Source organism: Scheffersomyces stipitis, chromosome 4 (assembly GCF_000209165.1).
Source record: "Scheffersomyces stipitis CBS 6054 chromosome 4, complete sequence".
NCBI classification, from domain to species: Eukaryota; Fungi; Ascomycota; class Pichiomycetes; order Serinales; family Debaryomycetaceae; genus Scheffersomyces; species Scheffersomyces stipitis.
In genome coordinates, this window is record NC_009044.1 from 1,510,990 (window position 1) to 1,533,365 (window position 22,376).

The following is a 22,376-nucleotide window of genomic DNA, read 5'->3' on the forward strand; positions in this document are numbered from 1 at the left end:
AGCCAGGGAAGAAGATCGTGAGGACTATCACTTTTGAGGAATTACTTTAGGTTTTATGGGTTGTGGTGTATTATTAACGGAAAGGTTGAATTGATATTATTGATATTGTAAAGGTACTATAGCAACTACTATTATGTGAACCTTTAATTATTACTCTTTTTTATATTTGTAAGTCTTTATGTTTAATATGATATTGTAATGTTACTATAATTTTATTATCTGCTTACTGCTATTGATTATTGTATATATGTGACTGTCTTGACTTGAAGGGTTCAAGCTGATTGGAGTGATTGCAAAAATTCGAAATAAGATTTCTTCAGTGCATAATAATTCTGCACAGTTACGCGCCTCTTTCTGCAACTTCGATTGAGTTTTTCATTTCTGCTCCGAACAGCAAGAACTCTCCACACTACAGATTATCAGACTAAATCCTAGCTCGCCTAAACTTCTCCATGTTCAGTCGATGGTATTTTCTGTTGCTAGTAGTGCTACTGGTCCAGTTTGTAGTGGCTGAAAATCAGAAGACTGGTCCAGATCAGAATACGTTACTGGTTCAACTACAGGCACCATGGAAAGAGACGGATTTCGAATTGAACCTTCTAGAAAGTATTGCCGCTGCCAACGAACTGTTGTACGTTTCAAGCGTATTGAAATTAGCTGGTATTTCGAATATTGAAGAAGAAGTTGAAGATCTAGAAGACTTTGAAGATGAGGACCTCGAATTGTCACGGAAATCTCACAAGGACAAGTACGAATTGTTGATGAAAAACATTGATAACGAAGAAACCAGAGCTACTATCAATTTCACATTAGTCAATAAATACTACTCTCCTAGAATTGAGTCGCATTATGATCATTATGCTTCAGATGTGGAAGCGGAATTGTCCGAGAGATTGAAGACTGAATGTGCTGTAGACTCTTTTGGTAACAAATTGGACACGTTAGATGTGTGGCTCTTGTACAACAACAAGCTATATTGTTCTAAGGATGAGTTGTATGCGTTACAAACTGATAGCAGATCAGACGTACAGCCCTTGTTATTCGACAGAGTCATTGGAACAAATGAAAAAGCTCCACTTGTTGTACTTTATGGAGATCATAAGTCAGATCAGTTCCGCGATTTCTTCGAGAACTTATACGAAAGTGCCAATATTGGAAAACTCAGATTCGTGTGGAGATATCTTCCTCCCAAAACTGTAAGAAAGAACGATATTTTAACTGGTTATGGTGTAGACTTGACCTTGAAAAGAACAGATTATGTTGTAATTGACGACAGAGATGTTTCGAGCAAAATTTCAAATTCAAAGAAGAAGTCGTCCAAACCCAAACTCGACATTCGTAAAGATTTACACAAGATAGCAGCCTTGCAGGAATTGTTCCCTATTGACAAACTGTCGTTGCAATCTTTGGGTCTAAAATTAACTTCTTTCGTCAAAAGCAACAAACAAAAATCTAGCTATGACACCTTGGTGCAGATTTTGGAGGATTTCCCAAAGTACGTTTCTTTCTTGGCTGACTTACCAAGAGACAATAATGAAATTCTTGTTGGTGATATCGTTGATTCGAATGAAAAATTAGGTCTTTCCAAGGAATCATTTGGGTTGTATGTTAATGGCTCTCCTATTCATAGGCTTGAGTTAGATTTACTAAAATTATTTGAAAAAATTAAGGATGAGCTTGATTTCATCAATAAGTTGCAAGAGTTGGGTTTCACAATAGAGCAAGCCAAGTTCCTTCTTACCAAGTTTGCCTTGCTCAGTGCTGTAAAACAGACCCAATTCAGAAACGGCAATACTATCATGGGAAAAAATGAAAATAGATTCAAGGTCTACGATTATGCCTTTACTAAGACATCTAAAAGAGGAGTAGTCTTCTTAAACGATCTTGAAAATGACAATAGCTATCTGCATTTCACTACGAATAGTAGAGAAGCATATTTGGGTCCTGAATCATATCGATTGCGGCCAAATCAGATACCCCCACTGAGAGAAAATATTCATGATTTGATATTTGCTGTTAATTTCGGTAATAGGGAACAATTAAGAGTACTTTTCACTCTTTCAAAGGTGATATTGGACAACGGGATTCCTCAGCAAGTTGGTATAATACCAGTTCAAGGTGAAGATCCTCTTGATTTGATTCTTGCAGAGAAGTTCTATCACATTGTAGCAACTTCAAGCCCTCAAGAAGCTTTGGCATTTCTCTATAAATACTTAGAATCAAAATCTGTGGATGAAACTCAGAATTTGATTGACACAATCACAATACCCATTGGTCAAGAAATTGGTCCAGAAGCATTCCAAGATGTTTTGCTCAGGTTTTCAATTGATCAAGCATCTGTTATCTTCAATGGTGTGATCTATGAATTGACTTCCCCTAACTGGCAGATAGCGATGAGCAAACAACTCAGCCAGGATATTGCCTTATTGAAGCTGCATCTTCGAAACGGTAATGCAGAAGGAAAATCCTTGAAAAGTCTACTCTATGAAAACGCAGGCACTGAGAGAAACTTGAGAATAATCCCAATTGAACCAAGTGATACATTGTACAAGGCAGTAGATGAAGACCTTATCAAGTATTCAACATTGATTCGCAAGGATACTACTGAAGGCATAGCTGGTACATTTTGGTTAGTGGGTGATTTGAACAAGAAAATATGTCAAACCCAGCTATTGAATTTACTAATTTCCTTTAAGAAGTCAAAGTATGACTACCAAATCAGAGTTATAAACTCGGGAACCACTTCAGCTGTGCTTAATAAGGTGAAGAAATCCTTTAAATTGGATAAATTATCTAGCCCAAAGATCGATAAGGTTATAGAATTGTTCAAGTCAGAGTTCAGGGAAGTCTCAGCTTCTTCAAATAATACCATTATCAAATTTTTGGAATCCAAACAGTTGCCCCTGCATCACGACTTCCTATTATTCAACTCAAGATATTTCCGTCTTGATATTCCTCTTTCAAAGAAAGAAATTGAACTTTTGTTGGAATATGAGTACTCTCAGCGATTATCACTTTTTGATGATATTCTCAAGGCTTATCCTGAAGTTTTCCATGGTCAGCAAATTGATAACTTCAGTCTACCAGCATCTGTTGGAAGTAGAGAAGACTGGATGGACTTGGTAACTAGTGTGGTCACGAAATCATTCCATTTCGATGATAGGCTGTTCATCACTGATGTGTCTAGATTTGATTTTAGCAAGTTGAACTATGGAAATTGCATTGACGTGAATACTTATGAAGTAACCAAGAAAATTGACATATTACTTATAGTTGATCCTCTTGACGAGTATTCACAAAAGCTTGCAACTATTGTCAAGTCCGTAGCTGACATCCCGTTTGTCAATACTCGAATTTTGTTGCAACCATCAACGGAAGAGGTTGAAGATATCACAATCAAAAGATTCTACAGAGGAGTTTACGAGAGCTCTTCCCCAATGTTCGTAGATGGAAAGTGGAGTTCAAATTCCAGTGCATCGTTTGAACTGCTTCCTGGAAGTGAATTGTTCACCACTGATTTGGATATTCCAACAAGATGGTTAACAACTCTCAAGGAAAGTCCAATAGGTGTAGACATGGACAACATTAAATTTGACAACTACAACAATAAGAATGCCTACGGTGTATATGAGCTTAGAAACATTCTTATTGAAGGATATGCTAGAAATGTAGCAAATGGAAATGCTCCTTCTGGCATTTCTATGAAATTGGCAAAGTCAGGTTCAATAACTGATACTATAGTTATGTCCACTATGGGATACCTACAATTGAGTGCGCTTCCCGGGATCTGGAAGCTTTTCCTCGACAGTGGTAAAAGTTCCAAGCATTATTCATTACTTTCTGCTTCTTCTAATAAGTTTGAAGCTAATACGGCCTCTTTGGAATATGTCGATATTGGTATTTTCAACCTCAATGGCCAATTGATTTTCCCAAGATTAAGAAAGAATCCAGGCTACGAAGGAGTTGAATTTTCCAACGATGCTGAAGCTGATAAAAATGAAGGTATCAAGAACGCCGGCATTATACAATCGGTATTTAAGATGGACAAGCCAGCAAAGGAAGCAGATATAAATATCTTTACTATTGCTAGTGGGCACTTGTACGAGAGATTTGTGGGCATCATGACTGCTTCCTTGAGAAAGCACTCACATAGACTGATTAAGATATGGATTATTGAGAACTATATCTCGTCTCACTTCAAGAGGTTACTCCCATATTTGTCTGAAAAATATGATGTGGAGTTTGAACTCATTTCATACAAGTGGCCAAATTTCTTGCGCAAACAACGTGAAAAACAAAGAAGTATCTGGGGATACAAGATTTTATTTTTGGATGTGATATTTCCCCAAGACCTTCACAAGGTGATATTCGTAGATGCTGACCAGGTGGTCAGAACAGATATGCAAGATTTGGTTGATATGAATTTGGAGGGTGCTGCTTATGGATTTACTCCTATGTGTGATTCTAGAGAAGAAATGGATGGTTTCAGATTCTGGAAACAAGGCTACTGGACACAAGTTTTGAAGGATGATTTGAAGTATCACATTAGTGCTCTTTATGTCGTAGATTTGGATAAGTTCAGACAGATTAGAGCCGGCGATCGCTTGAGGTCTCATTATCAAAAGCTTTCAGCAGACCCCAACTCATTGTCTAATTTAGATCAGGACTTGCCCAACAACATGCAAAGAAGCATCAAGATCTTCAGTCTTCCCCAGGAATGGTTGTGGTGTGAGGCTTGGTGTTCTGACGAATCCATGAAGACGGCCAAGACAATTGACTTGTGTAACAATCCATTGACTAAGGAAAGCAAATTGGAGAGAGCCAAACGGTTGATTCCAGAATGGACTGTGTATGATGAAGAAGTGCAAGAATTGGTTGTTAAGGCTACTGAAGAGTACTACGAGAAGAAAGAAAAGGAATCGGAAGAATTCAAGAAGCTTGAAGAACAGGAAAGGCTGAGGGAAGAGGAAGAGGAAGAGGAAGAGGATAACGACATCGACCACGACGAATTATAGACTTCGAATCCAAAGGAAAAGGTATATAAAAGATAATTTTGCAAATTCAATTGCTTTTAATTTAAAGAAAACTTGTGAAAAGTATTCGATATAGCTGTAAGTGAGCGCTTTTGTGTCTTGACACACTTCAACACTAGCATGACATGCTATTAAGCATTTTAAATTTCAGGTAGAAAAACTCGAAAAAATCAATTCGTATCATCTTTTCGATCTGGGATCCTTTCGTATTCTGCTAAATAATCTTCAGTAGCCTTTGTGTTTCCTTACTATTCTTCTAGCTTCCATTGATGGTTCAAAAAATCGTGAAATGTTGCACCCAAATCTATCTGCAGGATAGGGCCGGTGGACTCAACATTCTGCAGATCTAGAGAGCCAGTGGGGAACGTGGAAGAATCGGAAGGTCGGGCCAATCTGCATTTAAAATTGCTTCAAATCCTTTCAAATTCTAGAAACCTATCCAGACATAAGATTTTTAAATATGAGCTGGGTTTTGTAGTCATAAGTTATGTTTTCGTATTTCCAGCTCCCACTATACGCCCATTAGTCTGTTTATCGTATAGAATCAACGCCTGCATAGTATACTATCGGCCTGCAGATACATTCATAATAATTAGTCATGTCACATGCTGGCAGCGTTAACGGACAAAATCTGGTTGTGTGCAGGCTCGATAACTGAAATATTTTTGGCCCATGCCTCCATGATCTTGATTTTTCAGAATTGTGTATCAGTGTCTTTTCTATTGAATTCTTTCGACAGGTCTAATTGGCGTTGTTTGCGGTGAAATACTAAACCTTAAACGCTGCTGAGTTTCTTGTGGAATAGTAAGTTCTTGAGTTGAGTCTTCCTACCTGTAAGCGCTTATTGAGTCACCGTGAATTACGCATAGATTGAATTTTTCAACATTCATTAACCTTAAAATCGTTAGACTGTTTTTTCTGCTTTCGAAACAAAACGTATCTGAAGTTATCAGTTCTGTCTGATTTGTCATTCTACATCTCCATCTCAGATCTGTGTTGATATTCTGGATTAAGCAAAATTCATTTTTTTGACATATTCATTGTTTATAACGTATTCATTCATCAATTGAAATGAAAATCTCAGACAAATTATCCCAAGCCCATTCGTCGGCCAACCCACCTCCGGCCACATTCTCGTTCGAGTTCTTTGTGCCCAAAACGTCGCAAGGTGTCCAGAACCTCTACGACAGAATGGACAGAATGTATGACTTGAATCCTATCTTCATTGATATCACGTGGAACGCTGGAGGCAGATCCTCTTCTTTGACTAACGAGATGGTCTATACTGCCCAGTCAACTTTGGGTTTGGAGACGTGTATGCATTTGACATGTACCAACATGAAGGTTGAGCTCATTGACGAAGCCTTACATAAGGCGTTTGAGTCGGGCTGCCAGAATATCTTAGCCTTGAGAGGTGATCCTCCATTGGATGGTTCTGAGTCGACTGGTGATTTCAAGTACGCCAAGGACTTGATTGAATATATCCGTCGCAAGTATGGCGATCACTTCAACATCGGTGTAGCTGCTTATCCGGAAGGACATCCTGAGGAAGATTCAGAGGCCAAAACCTTGGAGTACTTGAAGGAGAAGTGTGATGTCGGTGCTGACTTCATCATCACCCAGATGTTCTATGATGTGGACAACTTCATTCTGTGGTGCTCTAAGATCCGTAAGATTGGCGTAAACATCCCGATCATTCCAGGGATTATGCCGATTTCGACCTACGCCGCCTTCGTCAGAAGAGCCAAATGGTCTCAGATCGCCATTCCTCCACATTTCTTGGAGGTCTTGGAACCAATCAAGGATGATGATTACTTGGTAAGAGAGAAGGGAACTGAGTTGGTTTCTCAGATGTGCACCAAGTTGTTGCAATCGGGTTTTGTCAACCACTTGCACTTCTACACAATGAACTTAGAAAGAGCCACAATCATGATTTTGGAGACTTTGAACATTATTGAACCCGTCAAAGCCCACGAAAATACTGGTGGAGATGAGTTACCATGGAGAAAGTCGTTACATCCTCAGAGATCGAAAGAAACTATCCGTCCTATCTTCTGGCAAAACAGGAAATATTCTTATATTACCAGAACAGCTACTTGGGATGAGTTTCCAAATGGTAGATGGGGTGATTCTAGATCTCCAGCTTTTGGTGATATCGATTTGTGTGCTTCTGAGTTGTTGCGTCAATCGCCCAAAAAGGCTTATGATTTGTGGGGAACTCCTCAGACTTTGAAGGATTTCTCGGACATCATCGTTTCCTATTTGCAAGGTGAATTGAAGTCTTTGCCTTGGTCTGATGGTCCAATTGGCGAGGATACTTCGGTTATGGTTGAAAACTTGATCAATTTGAACCACAAGGGTTTCTTAACAATGAACTCTCAGCCTGCTTTGAACGCTGTTAAGTCTAGCGAAAAAGTCTATGGTTGGGGTCCAAAGAATGGCTATGTTTACCAGAAGCAGTACTTGGAATTCTTCTGTCCCAAGGATTTGCTTCCTAAGTTGTTGCACACTATTGACTCTTACAACAAGTCTGAAGGGGATGCTTCGTCTAGTATCATTAGTTATTATGCTGTTGACAAGAATGGTAATTTGTCTACTAATTGTAAGGATGACGATATCAACGCTGTCACCTGGGGTGTTTTCCCCGGTGAAGAGATTTTGCAACCTACAATTGTAGAAAAGACTTCCTTTTTAGCTTGGAAGGACGAAGTCTACAGATTATTCACTGAATGGACGAACATCTTGCAAAGTAACTTGGTTGACGCTGACAAGGACAAAATCAGCGGTTTTGTCGATTTGATCACCAACTTCAGCAATAACTTTGTCTTGTGTAACTTAGTCAACAACGACTTCATCGACAAGAACGAAACTCTTTTCAATTTGATTGAAACGGTTGCCAGTGAAGGAAACTAAACTTTCCTTTATTGTAAATCGGAGAAGTCTCTCTCAGTTTTTGCTTGTTTTTTTTGTTTTGTTTAATTCACTACGCAGGGTCTTATTAAAGGAGTACTCAACATACTCACTCTAAGGTTAACTTCAACATTTAATCTTACACCTCATTAAGAACGAATCCAGCTTAATGCGTATCCCTATTTTATGATAGTTACGGTTATGGTTATGGCTACGGTAATATTGCATCCAATGATCAGGGTTGAACATGAGATTGATCTCTCTTGCCCCTTTCATTGTCTTTTAATTCATTTCAACAATAGTTTTTAATAATGAAGCCTTCAAGGTTTCAGTCTGTTTTTTTTTGCACTTGCTTTTTTGTCATCTTCTATTGGTTATATAAAAAGAATCCTCCTGTGTATAGTGGCATCCTCAACGGTATGGTAATAAATATCTACTCTTGTATTTCATTTGGTGATGTAGGTTTTTGTTAGAATTGTTGCTGCGTGGCAATTAGTATTTGGAGTCGTATTTATTTGGCTGCGAAAAATTATTGTTTGTCTAATAATATTTAACGTGTATTAATACAGGAAACAAAAGTCTAAGAATGGTATTACGAGAGAAAACAAAACAATCAACATCGAAAATGGATGAAAATGGGATAGACTATTAAAGAAAGGCCCAAGTCGATCTGTACCGACTTACAATAAAAATATGAGAGCCATTAATATTGAAGCGGCATTGAACCTAGGAGCTAATACAGCTGCACTTCCTTCGTAGTAGTCGGTATTAGGAACTGGATATAAGCTGCTTCCGGCAGCATCAGGAAGAACACTAGCAGAAGTAGGAATTTCTTGAACAATTGTAGGTACCACTGAAGAGGGACGTTGCCCAGACTCAACAGAACCAACAGAAGAAACACTTGACTCTTCGGGGCCTTCTGGGCTGTGGTTAACTTCAGAAGCTAATTCAGGTATTTCTGTGGCCTTTGCACTGAAATCTTCTTGATATGTAGATCCTTTCGAAAGTTTCGAAGCATCAGCAGACCCATGTTCAGGAAAATGTGTGGTGGCAGACAATGGAAGTTCCAGAACTGGCGTAATCTCGACTTCGGCAGATTCAACCTGTAGCAGGGCAAGACTTGTAGGAATTATTGGCGAATCGTTGCTCGTGCTACCCTTTGTAATAACTATTCTCTTGGTTTCAGTCAAGTTACAGTAGATCGTATAAATTGAAACTGTACTAGAATTAGTTGCGGTAATAACAGAAATGCCAGTTTCAAAGGAAGAAGTGTGACACGCCTCTGTATCACAAGACGTAACAACTACAGTAGTCGAAGTAGGAGCAGTAACTATGGTGGTACTAGTGATGACACTATGAACACAAGCTTCATCTCTTGGGAAACAAACTGTACTATTGTTTTGGCTGGGTTCCTCTGAAGTAGATGACATCTTGGTAGATTCAGTAAGTGCATATGAGGAGACTGTTTGGGAAGATGAAGTCGATTCCAAAGATGAAGTAGATTGGAAAAACGAAGTTGATACTGAAGAAGAAATAGATTCGAAAGGAGGATTTGATCTAGAAAACGAAATGATTTCCGAAGACAAAGTGGTTTCCGAAGACGAGGAATATTCCGTAGATGAAGTAGTCTGGGACGACAAAGTAGTCTGTGACGACAAAGTAGTTCGAGAGGACAAAGTAGTCTGGGAAGACAAAGTAGTTTGAGAGGACAAAGTAGTTTGAGAAGACAAAGTAGTCTGTGACGACAAAGTAGTTTGAGAGGACAAAGTAGTCTGGGAGGACGAAATAGTTTGAGAGGACGAAGTAGTCTGGGACGACAAAGTAGTTTGAGACGACAAAGTAGTTTGAGAGGACAAAGTAGTCTGGGACGACGAAATAGTCTGGGAGGACGAAGTAGTCTGGGACGACAAAGTAGTCTGGGACGACAAAGTAGTTTGAGAGGACAAAGTAGTCTGGGACGACGAAATAGTCTGGGAGGACGAAGTAGTCTGGGACGACAAAGTAGTCTGGGACGACAAAGTAGTTTGAGACGACAAAGTAGTTTGAGAGGACAAAGTAGTCTGGGACGACGAAATAGTCTGGGAGGACGAAGCATGTTTTGAAGAAGAATTTGATTCCACTGAAGGTGTAGATTTCAATGAAGGGCAAGGCTCGAAGGACGAAACTGTCGTGGAAGGTCCAGTAGACTTCGTTCTAGAAGACTCTGTAGAGCAGGATGTGAGTGTACTTGTCAATGTGGTTTTGGTTCGAGGAGGAGTAACAGTGGTCGTAACTGTTGAGGTGGTTTCAGTAGATGTTGTTGTAGTAAAAGTATCGGTACCTCTAGTGTTTGTGGAGCTTGGTGTAATGATAGTATTCGAAGTTGGCTTAGGAGGTGTACTACTTGGAGAGCTTGTGGCACTTGTAGTACTCCATGCACTCGTAGTACTTGGGAGAGTGGAAGTGCATGGGGTACTAGAAGTTATTTCAGTGGTTGGAAAACTTGGAGTGCTACTTGTACAAGGCTTTTTTGACCAGAATGGTTTCCAAGGCTTTGTTGGCCGTGGAGGGATAGTTTTCTCGGAGCAAGGTGGGGTACTGGAAGTACATGGGGTACTAGAAGTTATTTCAGTGGTTGGAAAACTTGGAGTGCTACTTGTACAAGGCTCTTTTGACCAGAATGGTTTCCAAGGCTTTGTTGGCCGTGGAGGGATAGTTTTCTCGGAGCAAGGTTTCGTTGACAAAATTCTATGCCGTTTATTGTTAGTGAAAGTCTCTACTTTGGGGGTGAGTTCAATAACTTCATTAGTTTCTGCCAACGGATAATAAGTAGCATATGAAGTGCTGACACCTTCATTAACTTCAGTCACAAAGGTCACTTCAGTTTTGTATCTGTTTATCTGACAAGTGCCACTCTCACATTCTGTTTGGACTGCAATCGTAGTCTGAGGATCTTGTAAAGTAAAAAGGGAATTATACTTCAGGGCATCATCGACTCTAGGGATTGCAACGAAAGCAGCAGATGCTGCTGTTAGAAACCCAGCCGAGACTACTGTCTGAGCGAATTTCATACTTAATCTGTTCTGGAAAAGTAACTAGCGAGTGAAGTTAGCTTGCAGAATTAAAGATAAACTCTATACTTGGATGGGACTGAGAAGGCATATTTATAGGATTTGGAGATGAATTCTAGTACGACTGGCTATTGTTTTCATTTGAGCAAACAGGGAAACACTTGAAGCCTTTCAGAACATCGCTATCGTTTACCAAAATTACAATTGCACTTGCGCAAGAATATAAGTTGCAATTATAAGGTGATGTTGTGCTGCAAATATTTTTTCTCTTCTGTACATTTTAGATTCGACCAGGTACAATGCGTTAGTGTAATGCAGGTTGCAGAAAAATATGCTTCATACCAATTTAACATCCTCCTTCAGTAAAGTAGTTGAGTTTTGTCCCTAACAGGAAAAGCAGATCCGAATACAATATCCAAAAAGGGACATTAATAACAAAACACAAACGCCATTCCGCCAAACATTTTTTGGCTTCCGCTTACCTTAATTGCCTTGGTTAGAGCCTTCAATTTCGGTTTAGTCCAGACCCTTCAAACAATAATTCGCCTGATTAGGATTCTTGGGGGAAGCTACAATGAAGCTACAATTAAGCTGCAACACAAGTAATTTATACATTTCCGATGTAATCATGGGTTTAAGGTTTAGGCTTGGTTGGCATGCAATGGAATTGTCTCGTATCAAATTTACTCTCATCACGTCGCTAAAAAACCATAAGCTAAAAAGACTGCAGAGGTTCAACAACACGATGAAAAATCATTAAGAGGTTGACTATTTGCAACTATAACGACTCATCTATTGTTCAATTGTGTGATGTCAAAAAGTTACCTTACCCCAGCCCGCACATAAGTGTATCAGAGTGTACCAGATATCTGATACATTCCTTTTCCTCTTCTGGAAATTGGATTCACATTTACAAAAGGTGAAGAAATATATACATTGCATCAGTTGCATGTTTTCCAATACCAATTAATCATAGATAAGACGTAGAAGCTATCTGGAAATAATCTTGGGATGTAATTACATTGATTCGCTTCTCTAGGCGTCGTACTACATGTACATTCCGCTTTCTGAACGATGCATTCTCCATGCAAATACAGTATGCTTAGTCCCTGCTGGATCACTGCTCAAACTAGAACCTAGCCGAATTGCAAGCTCAACAATGAAAACAAAGCTGAGCCACACCTAAAAGCTAAATCGGAGACATGCGTCAATGGGTGATACATGGAAAACTTTGAGTTGCAACTCTTGATTATGTTCTTACTTCACGAGAAATTCACCTTTATCAACATTCCTAATTGTAACATAGTCACTGGAAGAGGAAAAGGATGCAAAATAATTGGACTAAAGGAGATAAATAAACAGTTAATAATTCATTGGGTGAATGTTTGAACTCTGTACTACGCTACCTCGTACGGGGATTATAGTACCAAGTAATTCACATTTTCTACCGTCTAATAGCAAATTGGTTACGTGGAATTACCGTTACCTAATTTCGACGCAAACTGTCAGAATTACCTATTCGAGAGTTCCTATTCTCCATACTTCCAAGCCCATAATCTTGAACCTGCCTATTCTGGCCCCAGGGTCTGAGGTGTTTAGGATTTCGTTACCGAACGTTTCACACCCGCAGCTTACACCTTTGTATAGCGACTTGTCTATATATAACCCATTCTGACCGTTGGACGAACCCACAGAAATGAAATTATGATTAGAATAGATGATGTTGTCGTTAATTCCCGTATATGGATATGCCTTGAAACGAGTAGCAGTGCGTGAAGAAGGAGAACTAGGAGTACTTTCCGAATCAAAATCAATCAAATTTGGATTAGAGTTATGGGAAAGTAATTGTGGATCGTATGTTTCGCATTTCCAGAGGAAACATTCCCCATTGCCGTAATACCGCTTGTGGTCCATTATCTTGAGGTTCTCATTCAAGTAACATCCGAATTTGGAATTCTTTTCATCTTTCACAATCAAAACATAGCCTTGAGGCCGTTTTGTTTCGTAGCTGTTATATGGACCAGAAGCCCCTACTACCATGTTTCTAATTATAGCGTCACCGTAGCCCTTGTCTACTCTTTTTTTCTTTAGCTGCTGCAACTGATACTCTGGATCACAATTTCTGTAGAGTGTATTTATAGAAATTCCATGCTGTTCTAGGGAATAAACTAGTGTCCATTCGTCAAATAACTGGAGTCGTGCTGGAACAAGATTACGGATGTTGCCAGCAAGTTCTTCGTCCAAAAGTCTGTGCTTGGTCGAATTCTTATAACCTACTAGGTTTAGCGGCGGCAATGGCGGCAATGAGTTGATGCTATTAGTTGAAGAGGTTGCCTGAATCTCGCCGCTCTTGGGAGACGGCGATGGCGTACGAGCTCCACTCATTAGTCTGCCTAGGAAGGAGCTTCTCTTCTCAACATGTCGTGGAGGCGGAGAAAGAACTTCTGAGACATCGGCGCTGTCGTCTATGGCCAGGTCTTCTTTGGGAGAATCTGTGGTATCTTCCTGGCTCCTACGGAAGATGAAAGACATTTCTGAATGAGATGAGGTGAGAATGATTTAAGAATGTTTAGAAATCAATGCAATTATATGGGCTGGCTTTGGTCTGAAGACGGTTCTAAGGTTTTTCTGGAAGCTGATTTATAAGATTATAATTGAAATTCCTCTGACAATTGAGTTATTTGGTGAATTTATGGTAAACTATAGTTCTTATATGAGGCTACTGCCATGTGTCTTGAACTCAAAATATTTAGGCAATCACACAAACGACAAATGGCGGGATAAGGCAATAGGTGCAATAATTGAAAATGCGGTACGCTACTTTATAAATGGATAGTACTCCTGCTTATCGAGATAAATTGTGGAAGAGGTACGGGAATCGGGAGTTAGAGATAATTACTAACCTTCGTGGGCTGAATTTTTCTTTCGCAAAGTATGGGGAAGCCAACCTGTATCAGGAGATGTCTGGTACAGAGAGAAATGGAGGAAAACTGGAGGAGAGGAGGAGGAGAAATGGACTAGTAGCTTTCAACCACAGATAGTATAGCCGATTATTTATTCCAATAATCATATAAGTACAAGCTTCTTAATGCTGTGATGTTTTTATATTCTTTTATTTGTGTTTGTTTGGTTAAATATGTGTAGAAAATGCAAAATTTAGTTCCACCAATCCACCTAATGAATTTCAAAGACACAATTCGTTGGGCAGACTCACTTTACAATATTGATTATAGTCAATTAAGTCGATTTATATTAAGTACGTAGTCTTTAAAGTGCCTGACCAAGCGATTGAATGCCAGAGATGAGTGTACGATATTCAATTGCTGGTATGTCTAATGTCTACCTTCTATGGATGTAATTGACTGCGAAATCTACACAACAGCGCCAATAACTCCACACCCACCTTGACACTATCAACAAACACCACTCCCTCAAAAGCAGCGCTCAACTTTTCGTTAAGTCCTGCCATACCCGCGCATCCGAGCAATACCGTCTTTATGTTTTCATCCGCATACTCCTTGTTCAAAACGACATCTACCCGATTTTCAATCTTCTTGAACTCTTCAGGATCGCTGAGCGAAAGAACACTAACATCCAAAGCCCGGGTGGGTGCAAATTTCCTGCTCGGAAAGCTAGAGCTACCTACAAAGTCGGTGACGGCTGTGTCCAACACTTCGTTCCATTCACTGACGCTTGTGATAATTACCAGCTTTGAACCCACCAGGAGCCCATAGAGAAGCGTGGCCTGCATAATCCCCAACACAGGCTTGCTGGTGAGTTTCTGAAGCGAACCAACAAGCGGATGTTCTGAATAGCAACAAACGAGAAAGCCATCGTAGATCTCAATTGCCCCTTTGGAAACCAAGTCTGGAAGGACCGCCTGTTCTGAAGCACAAGAAGTTGAAGGAACAATCTCTCTCGGAGCGGACTCAGGTCCCGTATAGAAAACGAGTTCTACACCTTCTGGGCTCAGCACCGTTTTCGAGAGATTTTCAGTTACCTTCTCAGAAGAATTAGGGTTTATTACTAGCAACTTCATACTACTTCGAATCAGGCCCAAAACAAGAGTGTTAGTGTTTGAACAAAGTGTAAAGAAAATATACAAATTTAGAGAGTGAACGGAAGATCTTCTTAGAAAAGCAGTTCAATTATGGAACGTATGAAAATGTCAATGGAAAATCCTTATCTAAAGTTTAGGTTATGACATAAGCGAGCCGGGCGCTATCGTCTTTTAGCGCGCGTCTAACTCTTTTTATTGTACCAAAATACTTGCAATAGTAAGAACATCTCAGAAGGTATTCAGCTAAGAAGAATATAATAGAGGAACCCACTTGAATTACGGACGAATTTCTCGATCCAATATGATTTATAAGTAAAAGGTTTTGGCCTTGTTTCTATCAATCTTACGAATCTTAATAATTAAAGATTTGAGAAGCGCAATAAAACGCGACTTGCATATATTTTATCTCAGCTTAGCTATTTTTCATTTCGTACGAGCATCAGCTTCTTCTCTCAACTTCACTAATTGATATTTCAATTATTCATATCTGTCTTTGCTCTGCCATGTCCTTTGTTGGCGTGTTGGACTCCAATAGCCACAAGACCATGTGGTCCAGAGCCGTAATGTCGCTTGCGGCCATCTCCGACCACATCAAGTTCATTATAACTAAACAGTCACTTTCGCTTTCTGCGGTCAATTCTGCAAAGACATCTCATGGAGAAATCATCTTCAACAGGAGCTTTTTTCACGACTACTATGTGGATTTCTCTGACATACTTCCAGAAGGCTACGGGCAAGAGACTGACGAGCAGCTGTCCCGCAATGGCCCAAGTGGTCATAGTAATAATGATGGTGTAGACTCTGATTCTGGTTCATACTCTTTTCTTATCAACTCCAAACATTTAGCTACGTTGTTCAAAAACTTGGATGCCAATAATTTGGACTACATCTGCTTCAAAATCTACTGGTCTGTTTCCGCTCCTGAGACGATGAAATACAAATTTCTTATTGAGATCAAGACGAAGAAGCTCATCATTAAGAAATACCAGACAAACTACCAGCCAGTCTTCAGAAACAAGGTTAAAGTAGCCCAGATCTATAGGCAAGAACTACAAAGTACTCAAGAGCAAGAAGAAAATACTGGATCTATCGTCGAAAACAGAATCAACCATATTCTGATAGAGCATATCATCCCCAAACAATTTCTCGATATGATCCCAGCAACGACTGAAGACTTCAAGATTGACGTTAAGAACGAAAAGATCCTGTTTAGCGGATACACCAAACAAGTGTTGAAGGACAGAGAGTACTTGAAACAGCCGATGTCGGTCACTATCACCTTGAACTTGGACGAGCTCGTAAGCACAAATCTCTCTCAGCTAATGTCTGGCGAAGAGCCCATGAAAAAATGTATAAACTACCGTTTGAAAGATTTCCGCAACTTTCTCAACTTGATAGGCTCATTCTCATCAACTTCAGTAAGCGAAGGCGATGAGTATATAAACTTGAACAAAATCGACAGCGGCGAGTCGTTTGAAATACTCTTCAAGAACCCAGGTGATCCTGTGCTTTTTGAATCGCAAAATAATCCTCATGTCTTCATTCAGTTTATTCAATTAACAGCCAAGGACGAAAATACGGATGCAGAAACTACAAATCGTGTAAGTACGGAAGATCCACGAAAAGCAAAGATGGCTTTATCATTGCTTGGACATACTATTCACCGAATTGAAAGAGTAGAAGAACCAGTTAGTAGACCAATAGCAGTAAGTCAGTTACCAGCTCCTTCTCAACCCCTCAATATTCCTAGATTGCATTCTAACCGTCCCTCCGGGAGACTTCCTGACACAAGAACAAGTGTAGTTGTTCCTATCCACAGAACACCAGAGCCAAGTCAGAACATCCCTTCATCAATGGAAGTGGAAGATTTCGTAACCTACAGAAAGGAATCAACTCCTCCTTCTGCCCGCAGAAAGAGAAGACTACAGGAAATGTCGGAACCTAGTAGACCTACTCCAAGAAAGAACCAGAAATCTGCTGTTGCTGATGATACTGATTATTCAGATACTGATGACGAAACGAATAGAAATGAAAACCAAAATCAAGCCAGTGAGAAAGAGATCTCATACGGGCCTACCCAACTCAACAACAGACCCAAGTCGATCTTTTGATAGTCGAGCTTCGTTGATTTTGTTAATTATGTACATTAGTGTATTTATTATGTATATATAGTCTTGCTACTTGCTCAAGTTGTAGGTTTGTCCAAATTTGTCCTTTAATTCGCCGTAGCTGACCCATTCACTCCATGGCTCATCTTGGGCGGTGTACTTCGTCGGAGGAAGACTGAAGGGCATCCTTAATGGAATAGCTTTATCGTCATTCACTGTGTCTTCTCCATAAGCAGGTACCAATTTCTCGCCTTCTTTAGGAAATACTACCACTCCCAACTCGAAGCTTGAGATTTCGTACTTATTTGGATTCGTAGATTTGGGAACTGGTGATCCCCAGGCCTGTTTAGACAAGTTGTGACTTCCAACCAATGCCCACTTCAAGGATGAAAAGTTATCACCGTTGTCGCACATGAAGTATTTACAATGTGGAACTACCAGTTCTCTCCCCGTGACTATGTCTGAACCGGACGAATTCCACTTTCTCAAGTACGGCCGGATATTCTGTTGGTATTGGTATCTGTGAGTATCAGACTTTGTATGTTTCATGTGCACTGCTTGTCCTGCTCCAAATCCTACATTGTTATTTGCTATTTCCTTTACTGTAGGATACACCATGTGGGGTAAATAGTAGTTGTCTTTTTGGTGTTTGGATGTACTATCCGATCCTGGAAGTAGAATCTTGAAACCATTCGAGCCTCCAGAAAAGACTAAGGGAGCAAGAAGATGGCTGAAGACAGAGGCAGTTTGGCTTCCGCGGACATTGAAAGGATATGAAATAGAAGTCACCTGTGAAAGGAAGTTATACAACTTGTCTCCCTTCGTGTTATCCACTAGCAAATTATTTCTCTTCAATATCTGGTATAACTTTCCGTAGCCATAAACTTCATCTTTATCAGTTAGATTTGTGATTTCGTATTTACCTGGTGCTGAAGCAAGAAGCTCTACATCGATAGAGTGAAAGTCATACGATTGAAGTCTGTCAGCCAAACTAGTGACTACGGGACTATTGTATTTCTTCAAGTAGTTCATAAAGTCACGTTTGAAATTTTCACCACGCTCCAATTTCACCGAATCTTCGGTTTCCAACTGCAATCTACCAGATCTCCAAAGCGTTTGAGTAAGTCCCACCACATCGATTTTGTTCAAGTTGAAAGACATAATGACAATTTCACAGCTCTTATCCTCAAAGAAGTTGACCATCATTTTGGTATGATGAGTTCCGAACCGATTGGGAATCGCAGCTGTGACTTCGCTGATATTGAACTGGTTCTTGAAGATCAGAGTATCAGGATCAGATGGATCAAGAAGAACTGAACCAGTGACAAAGGTAATTTTCTTCCCATTCCTCTGGAATTTCGGATTTAAATATCTCAAGAACATTGGCAAATCTACAGTGAAATTGAACTGAAAGGTCTCGTCTAGGTCTGAAGCACCTAGTAAGTCTTCGATCAGGATCGTGTCTTTATTTACGATAGCTTCGACTTCGTCATCGTAGCTTGGATTCAGAAGCAATTTGATAGGAGACGCTTTTCGTATACTCGTAGCTAGCTTTTGTTTCTTGTTTATTGGAGTTGAATTGTCTGACTGGGTCAATGGGACTACTTTTGTAATTACTACATCATCATTGTCAGTATCCTCAGTATTTTTCAGTTCAGGCTCTGACTTTTTCGAAGACCAATGACGAGAAGCAGAAAGGAACGCAGCTGAGCGTTTCCTGGATTCTGCCATACGAAGGACAGTAGCGCTGTGCGAGAATATAGATTTGAACAACGTGATATGGATACCTGAAGGGCTGTGGATTAAGAGTCAAGAATAAGCAAAAGTGTATTTGATAGTGAAAAAATTTAGACTGCATAAGTTCGAAAATCTGGAGAGTACAGGGTATACAATTAATAGATCTACTTTTAATGTATCCAATGAGTTCACTAATAAAAGATTTATTTAATGTACTTCTATTTTGGATTACACATCTCATCCTAGTTATAAGAGAATGAGTGGTAATTGAAAATTTTTACAAATATTTGCAATAAATTCGTCACAATTTTGTCTCCTTGGTTTCTTGTATTTCTATTTTTTTCGCAACCAATATTGAAGATTTCGAAAAATCAGCTATTCAGCTTAAATTCCAATATGAATCAAAATCTGAAATTTCTCATATTTAGATTGTTCAAGTAGCCGAGTCTCTGTAACATGTCGTGGTCCTGTAGTAAGTATCTTTGTTTACATTCCGGTAATCTGCCCATTCCTTGAAACTCCCATACACAATTTTCGCAGCCTATTGTATACGAAAGCTGCTTGGAAATAGATAATCCAAGCTCAAACTGAGTGTTAGTTCTAAAGAGAAAGGAGGCAATACTCTATTTGTTAATAAAAGTAGCATGTAACTTGCTGGATATGTAACCTCGAATGCAAAACCAAACCGTACCTTCTTCGTGAGCATATAGCGTAACTTAATGTATGGAGATGTACGTTACTACAAAAGGGAAGTAGATGAGAATAATATAAAAGTATTTCATTATTTCTGTATTTCTTAAATATTGTACTTTATTCCAGTATTCTATACCTCTCATACCATAGAATCCTGGTTAGTAATATGGCATGGCACAGCCATCTCTTCTGTTTCAGAACAGTTCCAGCTTCTATGCATCTACCGTCCCCACAAAAGCGGTTTAGGTCATGTGACCCATGTGCCTACCCTTCCTGATGACTTGGCCTTGTTGAAAACTGGTTCTTTTCTTATCGTCATGATTCCACTCAATTGGCTTTTATTTCTCGATTTTTCAGTTCATTTTGTCCCTAGTTTTGATATACCAGAGCGGAATTCTTGCCAGTTTTTCTGTTGGTTCCTTTCTGTTCATTTCTTGTTGTCTGATTCGATATGACCATTTCCTTCGATTACCATGACGGAGAAATCGTTTCTTCCCCCACGGTTATCGTGAGTGGAGTCACATCTACGTCGCTTAGACTGGGAACGATTACGTTCACCAACAACGATAACGCTGTATTTCCTCCTCAAACTTTTGAGGTGAATTCGGGCCATTTTAAGGCTATAGTACATGTTCTGCCCAATGAAGAGAACAAGTTTTCTGTAGAAGTTGCTGAAAACGGCCGGATCAACAACTTTGGCTTTGTAGAATACCACGGGAATCAACCTCGAATTGTGGATAAGGGAACTTTGCTGCTCCTATTCTATCCGCTACCACAAAACAAGCCGGTTCATTTGTGTGTGGTTGTGGGAAAAGACTCTGATGGCAGTTTCGATATGCCCCACTATCGTTTGCAACGAGGGGAAGTGGGCAACCTCGAGACCGCGATCAAGAAGTTGAAAGTGGCCGGTCGCTTGATGCAAGCCTATACTCAAGACGAAATGAGAACTATGGGCCTCAGCAACCGTTCGTTTCAGTTCGTAGAAGAATCGCAGACTTTCCAGGGGATCTTTGGCTACAACGTGCAGTCGCCAAAAGGACATCAGGAAGTCAAAGTCCATGTGTTACGTTCACCCAAAACAGTAGCGCAATTGCGAGACCCTAATCTTGCTCAGCAGAATCCCAATGCTTCTGATAGTGGGGGCTTGTTCAGCCATGCTATTGAGTTGATCAAGAACACACCTGATATATACAATAGGAACTCCAACACGGCGGTCCAGTGTGCGGTTATGTACTTGGATTCAACTTGGGACAAGCGTAACAACTTGATTCTCACACATGCAGCACTTGGTGGGGGCACAGGAGAAGTTAAATTGGCCATCTTTGGCTCCCATGGCTTACACTCCTGGCCCTTAAATTTTCCCCAGGTAACTCCAAGCTTCTTGGATGGTACCCATCTATCCACCAATGAAGTAGCTAATGATTGTAACGAATGTGGAACTAGCTGGGAATGTATGAACATTACCATGGGTGCGTTTATGCACGAGATTGGCCATCTGTTTGGATGTCCTCACCAAGTTGATGGAGTCATGTTGCGTGACTACGTATGGTGGAATCGTTCATTCATGACCAGGGAAGTTGAGTGTCTAAGACGAAAGACCAGCGGAGCATCTGTAGCAGCAAACGGTACATGGCCAAAGGTTTGTCATTGGAATCGTTTGGATATAATCCGGTTTCTTCACCATGACTCTTTTAGTATACCTGTAGATAAGTTTGACAAGTCTTACGAGACCACCAAGACACCAAACGATAAGGACCAACAGAAGTCAGGTTTAAGCGAGTACTTTATTCCCAACAAAGGAGCCGTTATTAAGTCTAATGCTGGTATCTACATGGTAGAGTTCATTACCAAGGACTTAGCTCGGTACCACAAGGCATGGTTTCCCCAGGCTTACGGTGGTCCTGGTTTTCAGTACGAGGTTGTTTTGGACTACACCCCTGTCTATGAGGAATTCAAACGAAACAGCAAAGATGCCAAAGAAGACTTCGACGTTAGAGTTCTTTCTGTAGGAGGCGAAATCACCATCAAGAACCTCAAGCAACGTTGTAGTGAAGAAGGCAAGAATGTTATAAAGAGTGACTTTGGCTTGAACAGAGGTGTTCTCAAAGGCTATAAGAGTACGCAACTAGGAAGAGCTAACAGTGCACCCACCTTCGTGGGTTTTGATATCAGATCTATCTACAAGGTTCGTGTCTTCCATGGCAGTGCCTTGGATGGAGTCAAGATCTTTTATACCAGTGGATCTGGAACCACTACACTGGCCGAAGCGCCACCTCCTGTTCCTGCCAGAAATTATCTTTCTCGTATCAAAAACTCTGTGGTAAGTACAGCATCTCCAAGAGCTCCAAGTGGAAGACAAGAGAATGTTGCATTCATCGGCAAAGAAACAGGAAATTACTCTGACTTCACGTTGAATGCTGGTGAAACAATTACAAAATTCAACTTCCGTAACGGTGCCTGGATCGATGCCATCCAGTTTGTTACTAGCTCTGGAAGGGTTTCCCAGATGTACGGAAATGCTACTGGTGGCCATTTCTCATCACTAGAAGCACCTGATTCCCAGTTCACAATTGTAGGAATGTATGGATATGTGGGCAGATGGATGGATGGCATTGGTATCATCTACACAAATGAGATCTAGTAAAATTCGTTACAGTCATTATACAAATAAAAGATAGCTGCTATGCACTGTAGACAAAGACAACGTCGTTGACATATTACCATAAAAAGAGATGCCTTGAATAGAGCCATTTCATACAATGTATATATTGCAGAGATTTTTGTT

The 22,376-nt window shown here is 40.1% G+C and overlaps 8 protein-coding genes across 8 annotated transcripts; 4 read left to right on the forward strand and 4 right to left on the reverse strand. All coding sequences in view use genetic code 12, as the record gives it.

Annotated features, from left to right (window-relative positions):
• Window positions 1-452: 452 nt before the first annotated feature.
• Window positions 453-5,015, forward strand: KRE5 (UDPglucose- glycoprotein glucose phosphotransferase; the record flags this gene model as incomplete). Its single annotated transcript, XM_001384209.1, has 1 exon — window positions 453-5,015. The coding sequence occupies one exon, from the start codon at window positions 453-455 to the stop codon at window positions 5,013-5,015; it is 4,563 nt and encodes a 1,520-aa protein (XP_001384246.2).
• Window positions 5,016-5,776: 761 nt separating this feature from the next.
• Window positions 5,777-8,392, forward strand: PICST_71674 (methylenetetrahydrofolate reductase). Its single transcript, XM_001384210.1, has one exon. The coding sequence runs from the start codon at window positions 6,105-6,107 to the stop codon at window positions 7,944-7,946; it is 1,842 nt and encodes a 613-aa protein (XP_001384247.2). The 5' UTR covers window positions 5,777-6,104; the 3' UTR covers window positions 7,947-8,392.
• Window positions 8,393-8,623: 231 nt separating this feature from the next.
• Window positions 8,624-10,993, reverse strand: PICST_31721 (hypothetical protein; the record flags this gene model as incomplete). The annotated part of the gene is made up of 1 exon (XM_001384556.1): window positions 8,624-10,993. One exon carries the CDS (start codon window positions 10,991-10,993, stop codon window positions 8,624-8,626), a length of 2,370 nt encoding a protein of 789 aa, XP_001384593.2.
• Window positions 10,994-12,508: 1,515 nt separating this feature from the next.
• Window positions 12,509-13,525, reverse strand: PICST_31722 (oxidation resistance; the record flags this gene model as incomplete). Its single annotated transcript, XM_001384557.1, has 1 exon — window positions 12,509-13,525. One exon carries the CDS (start codon window positions 13,523-13,525, stop codon window positions 12,509-12,511), a length of 1,017 nt encoding a protein of 338 aa, XP_001384594.2.
• An 814-nt stretch (window positions 13,526-14,339) lies between these two features.
• Window positions 14,340-15,032, reverse strand: PICST_31723 (Asp/Glu racemase; the record flags this gene model as incomplete). Its single annotated transcript, XM_001384558.1, has 1 exon — window positions 14,340-15,032. The coding sequence occupies one exon, from the start codon at window positions 15,030-15,032 to the stop codon at window positions 14,340-14,342; it is 693 nt and encodes a 230-aa protein (XP_001384595.2).
• Window positions 15,033-15,556: 524 nt separating this feature from the next.
• Window positions 15,557-17,164, forward strand: PICST_59119 (DNA damage checkpoint protein; the record flags this gene model as incomplete). Its single annotated transcript, XM_001384211.1, has 2 exons — window positions 15,557-15,807; window positions 15,835-17,164. 2 exons carry the CDS (start codon window positions 15,557-15,559, stop codon window positions 17,162-17,164), a joined length of 1,581 nt encoding a protein of 526 aa, XP_001384248.2.
• A 32-nt stretch (window positions 17,165-17,196) lies between these two features.
• On the reverse strand, window positions 17,197-18,938 carry PICST_67678 (putative tyrosyl-DNA phosphodiesterase). Its single transcript, XM_001384559.1, has one exon. It carries the CDS (start codon window positions 18,890-18,892, stop codon window positions 17,231-17,233), a length of 1,662 nt encoding a protein of 553 aa, XP_001384596.2. The 5' UTR covers window positions 18,893-18,938; the 3' UTR covers window positions 17,197-17,230.
• A 1,010-nt stretch (window positions 18,939-19,948) lies between these two features.
• On the forward strand, window positions 19,949-22,274 carry PICST_89184 (zinc metallo proteinase). The gene has a single exon (XM_001384212.1). The coding sequence runs from the start codon at window positions 20,043-20,045 to the stop codon at window positions 22,230-22,232; it is 2,190 nt and encodes a 729-aa protein (XP_001384249.2). The 5' UTR covers window positions 19,949-20,042; the 3' UTR covers window positions 22,233-22,274.
• Window positions 22,275-22,376: the final 102 nt, after the last annotated feature.